This window comes from Mandrillus leucophaeus, unplaced genomic scaffold, assembly GCF_000951045.1.
Source record: "Mandrillus leucophaeus isolate KB7577 unplaced genomic scaffold, Mleu.le_1.0 Scaffold54, whole genome shotgun sequence".
Taxonomy (NCBI): domain Eukaryota; kingdom Metazoa; phylum Chordata; class Mammalia; order Primates; family Cercopithecidae; genus Mandrillus; species Mandrillus leucophaeus.
Window position 1 is genome coordinate 137017 of NW_012105808.1, and position 4840 is coordinate 141856.

Consider the following 4840-nt stretch of genomic DNA (forward strand, 5'->3'; position numbering starts at 1 on the left):
GGGGGTGGGGGCTGAGGCTGCGCACGTGGTAGGCACGCGTGGGGGCTGGGCCGGGCCCACCAACACCTGCTGACCCTTGACACCGCACAGCTTCCCGAGCCGCTCATCTCCTTCCGCCTCTACCACGAGCTCGTGGGGCTGGCTAAGGACAGCCTGAAGGCAGAGGCCGAGGCCAAGGCGGCGTCCCGGGGCCGTCAGGACGGCTCGGAGAGCGAGGCAGTGGCGGTGGCCATGGCAGGTCGGCTGCGGGAGCTCCTGCGGGACCTGCCGCTCGAGAACCGGGCCTCGCTGCAGTACTTGCTGCGGCACCTACGCAGGTGAGGCCCGGCATATGGGGTGGAGGGCTCGGGGTCCCGGGAGCCGCTCAGCACCTGGCCCTGCCCGCCCCGCAGGATCGTGGAGGTGGAGCAGGACAACAAGATGACCCCTGGGAACCTGGGCATCGTGTTCGGGCCCACGCTGCTTCGGCCACGGCCCACCGAGGCCACCGTGTCCCTCTCCTCCCTGGTGGATTACCCCCACCAGGCCCGCGTCATCGAGACTCTCATCGTCCACTATGGGCTGGTCTTCGAGGAGGAGCCAGAGGAGACCCCCGGGGGCCAGGTGAGGGTGTGGGCCTGACCAGGGCTGTCCACTCGGGGCTTGGGGAGCAGGGGGCGCTGCTGGGGACAGTCGTTGTGGGATGAAGCCCAAGGAACCACAGGGAGATAATTTAGTTTGGACGGGGTAGTTCGAGAGGCCTGTGTCTTTTTGTCTTTCATGCAAAGAACTGCGCGAAGTCTGCACTGAATCTGGCAGAGGTGCAAAGGCTCTGCGGCGGCCCCTCCACTCTCCCTTGGGGCTGGCATTGGGCCTCATCCTTCAGGCACCCTCCTTCCCCGTTTCCCACCCCGGTGCTGCCTGCAGCCACAAGCAGCACGCTAGCCCAGGTGTCCACAGCCCACCCGAGCTGCCACTGCACTCCGCTGCGAGGTCAATTCCCTGCTTCAGAGTTTCCTGTCTAGGAGTTGTGGTTTCACTTCTGTTGCCCAGGCTGGAGTGCAATGGGGCGATCTCAGCCCACCACAATCTCCGCTGCCGAGGTTCAAGCGATTCTCCTGCCTCAGTCTCCCGAGTGGCTGGGACTATAGGCGCCCGCCACCATGCCCGGCTAATTTTTGTATTTTTAACAGTGATGGGGTTTCACTTTGTTGGCCAGGCTGGTCTCGAATTCCTGACCTCAAGTGATCCACACCCCCCCTTGGCCTCTTGAAGTCCTGGGATTACAGGTGTAAGCCACCGCGCCTGGCCTCTCGTATTTTTTCAATCCATCTTCCCTGGGCGTTTAGTGGGTGCAGTTTCCCGGGTTTGCTCTTGGCTGAGGACAGACCGCCTGGGGTGCAGTCTCAGGACAGTGGGGCCCACAGCTCTGACGGTGTCTGTGCTGCGTATGGCCTTTCTGTCCTGTGCTCTTGAAGCTCTCGGGAGAAACCACAGATGGGGACAGGAGCAGACGTGGGTGGCGAGAGGAGCGGAATTTCAGAAATTCCCATCCCATGTTCCTTGTAGGAACGGCCAGTGTGGTCACAGCCTGGGCAGCAGCGGGTGTCAGTAGCTGTTAGGGGCTGTGTGGTGTGTTTGTTAATTTGTAACATGGAAAATGGAGCCCTGGCCCCTCCCTGACTTCCTTTCTGCCCTTGCAGGACGAGTCATCCAGCCAGCGAGCTGAGGTGGTCATCCAGGTGCCGTACCTGGAGGCGGGCGAGGGGGTGGTGTACCCCCTGCAGGAGACTGCGGAGGACGGGTGCAGAGGTGAGTGTGTGGCTGCCCGAACAGCCCCAAGGGAGGCCGGCGTGTGCCACCCGTGGGCGCAGGTGCCATGACCTAGTTGTGCACACGTGGCAGGGTCCACGGCGCAGCACATTCTGTGGATTTTGTCTGCCACGGAGACCACACCTGTGAGCTACTCGTTCATTTTCTTTTAACCAGCTGCAAACAGAGGCAAGGCAGTGCCTTTTGAGGCGCCTACCCCGCTCTCAGAAACCGGCAATGTGAACGTGCGGCTGACGCTGTGCAAGGCTCCAGGTGCACCAGGCACCTGGCCAGGCTAAGTGCCTTTCCTGCAGCAGCCTCATTTTCTAGAGAAGGGCACGGGGCTGGGGGTTTGACTCAGGTGGGGCTGGCGCCACCTGTCAGAGGCAGCCAGTCCTGAGTGCCGCATCTAGTTACGGTACCTCTGTATTAGTCTGTTTTCACACTGCTGATAAACACCTGAGGCCAGGCGCGGTGCCTCACGCCTGTAATCCCAGCACTTTGGGAGGCCAAGGTGGATCACTTGAGGTCAGGAGTTTGAGACCAGCCTGACCAACATGGTGAAACCCGGTCTCTACTAAAAATACAAAAATTAGCCGGGTGTGGTGACAGGTGCCTGTAGTCCCAGCTACTCAGGAGGCTGAGGCAGGAGAATTGCTTGAACCCGGGAGGCGGAGGTTGCAGTGAGCCGAGATCGTGCCACTGCTCTCCAGCCTGGGCGACAGAGCGAGACTCTGGTCTCAAAAAGAGAGAAATACCTGAGGCTGGGCAATTTACAAAAGAAAGAGGTTTAGTGGAGTTACAGTTCACGTAGGTGGGAAGGCCTCACAATTGTGGCGGAAAACAAGGAGCGAGTCACGTCTTACATGGATGGTGGCAGGCAAAGGGAGAGCTTGTGTCGGGAAACTCTACTTTTTAGACCATCAGATCTTGTGAAAACCATTCACTGTCACGAGAGCAGCCCAGAAAGACTCTCCTCCGCAATTCAGCCGTCTCCCGCCAGATCCCTCCCACAACACGTGGGAATTAGGGGAGCTACAAGATGAGGTTTAGGTGGGGACACAGAGCCAGACTCTATCAACACCCCTCTCTCCTTTCCTCCTCCATCTCTGTCTCTTCCCCATCTCTCTCCTCCTCCTCCTCACTCCCTGTCCCCTCTCTCTGTCCCCTCTCTCTGTCCCTCCCCTTGTCTCTCTCATCTCTCTTCCGTCTCTCCCCCCCTCCATCTGTCACTCCTCATCTGTCTCTCCTCCATCTCTCTCCTCCATCTGTCTCTCGCCATCTCTCTCTCCTCCGTCTGTCTCCCCATCTCTCCTCCATCTCTCTCTCCTCCATCTCTCTCCCCATCTGTCTCTCTGTGTCTCTCTCCCCATCTGTCTCTCCTCCATCTCTCTCTCCCCATCTGTCTCTCCTCCATCTCTCTCTCCCCATCTGTCTCTCCTCCATCTCTCTCTCCCCATCTGTCTCTCCTCCATCTCTCTCCCCTCCATCTCTCTCCCTATCTGTCTGTCCATCTCTCTCTCCATCTCTCTTTCCTCCATCTTTCTCCCCATCTGTCTCTCCATCTCTCTCTCCCCATCTGTCTCTCCTCCATCTCTCTCTCCTCCATCTCTCTCCCCATCTGTCTGTCCATCTCTCTCTCCATCTCTCTCTCCCCATCTGTCTCTTCCATCTCTCTCCCCATCTCTCTCCCTGTCTGTCTCTCCCCACCTGTCCTCTGTCTCTCCTGCATCTGTCTCTCCCCATCTCTGCCTCTCCTCCATCTCTGTCTCCCTTTCTCAGAATCCCGAGTTGTGTCCAACGACTCGGACTCGGACCTAGAGGAGGCCTCCGAGCTGCTGTTGTCCTCGGAGGCCAGTGCCCTGCGGCGCCTCAGCCTCCTGGAGCAGCAGCAGAGTGAGGCCAGCCTGGAGGAGGCTTCTGGTAGCCACAGCGGCAGCGAGGAGCAGCTGGAGGCCACCGCCCGGGAGGACGGGGACGAGGACGACCCGGCCCGGCAGCTCTCAGGATTCAACACAAACCAGTCCAACAACGTGCTGCAGGCCCCACTGCCCACCATGAGGCTCCGTGGCGGGCGGATCGCGCTGGGTTCCTGCAGGGAGAGGCGGCCTGAGTTCGTGTGAGCTGGGGCGGGGCCGGGACCACAGGTGGCTTCTCTCTTGCCTGCTCCTGTCCCTCCAGGGGGGCTCTATGCGCCGTCCTGGGGTCCCGTCCTGGAGTCGCTGCTGAGAGCACCTGGACTTGGTTGTCCTGGCAGCACGCGCCGCCTCCCAGAAGCTTCCAGGAGCACAAGGGTCTCGGGGCCACGGGGTGTGCCCTGCGCTCTCCCCTGCTCCCCGGCCCAGCTGAGCTGAGGAACACTGCTGTCTTGTGAAGTCGCGGTGGCCTTGTTGGTGCCCACAGGGCTGTGTGGATGGAGGAAGCTGTCCCTGCCCGGCGCATGCCCCGGTCATCACAGGGAGGGCAGGCCCTGCCCCGCCTCTCACAGGTCTGTTGCAGGGACTCCGGAGACCATTCTGGGAGCTGTGGATGGGGGCGGAGGCTGGGGTCTGGTGCGGTGTCCAGGGTGCAGTCCGGCAGGGCCTGAAGACTGGCCCTAGACTCCCTTTTCCAGAACACCAGGTGTGGCCACCTGGGGCTGAGGTACACAGTGGGGCCTCTCGGAAGCCACCGTGTAGTTTTTCACAGGCACGTGTATTTTGCTGAAATAAAGGTTTTAATCGGGTGTTTTCTGTGGCAGCTGCCAGCCTGGAAGGGGCCAGGGAGGGGACACAGCCCCGCAGCGTGGCCCTGGGCCTCCTCCCAGGGGAGATGTGAGGAAGGGAAACCCCCTGCCACGGGGCCCCGTGAGGTGGGAGCCCAGGTGGTCTTCACGACAGGCTGTGCCGACACTCAGGCATCGAATGACCGTGTCGTGTCCACCTGCAGCCCAGGGCAGTCCAGGAGAACGTTCCAGATGACGGACGTGTTCTTGAGCTCTGAGGTTCCACACGCCAGCCCCACGTGGCCACCAAGCACTGGAAACGTGGCCCATATGCCTGTGGAACTG

General features: G+C 60.8%; 1 protein-coding gene across 1 annotated transcript in view; it reads left to right on the plus strand.

Moving 5' to 3' along the window:
* HMHA1 (histocompatibility (minor) HA-1) overlaps window positions 1-3972 on the plus strand; it is a 24152-nt gene extending 20180 nt beyond the window's left edge. The window contains exons 18-21 of the mRNA XM_011997460.1: window positions 91-317; window positions 393-603; window positions 1683-1791; window positions 3574-3972. Coding sequence (XP_011852850.1) covers window positions 91-317; window positions 393-603; window positions 1683-1791; window positions 3574-3914 — 888 coding nt within the window. The 3' untranslated portion in view covers window positions 3915-3972. The remainder of the gene's footprint in view (window positions 1-90; window positions 318-392; window positions 604-1682; window positions 1792-3573) is intronic.
* The last annotated feature ends 868 nt before the right edge of the window (window positions 3973-4840 follow it).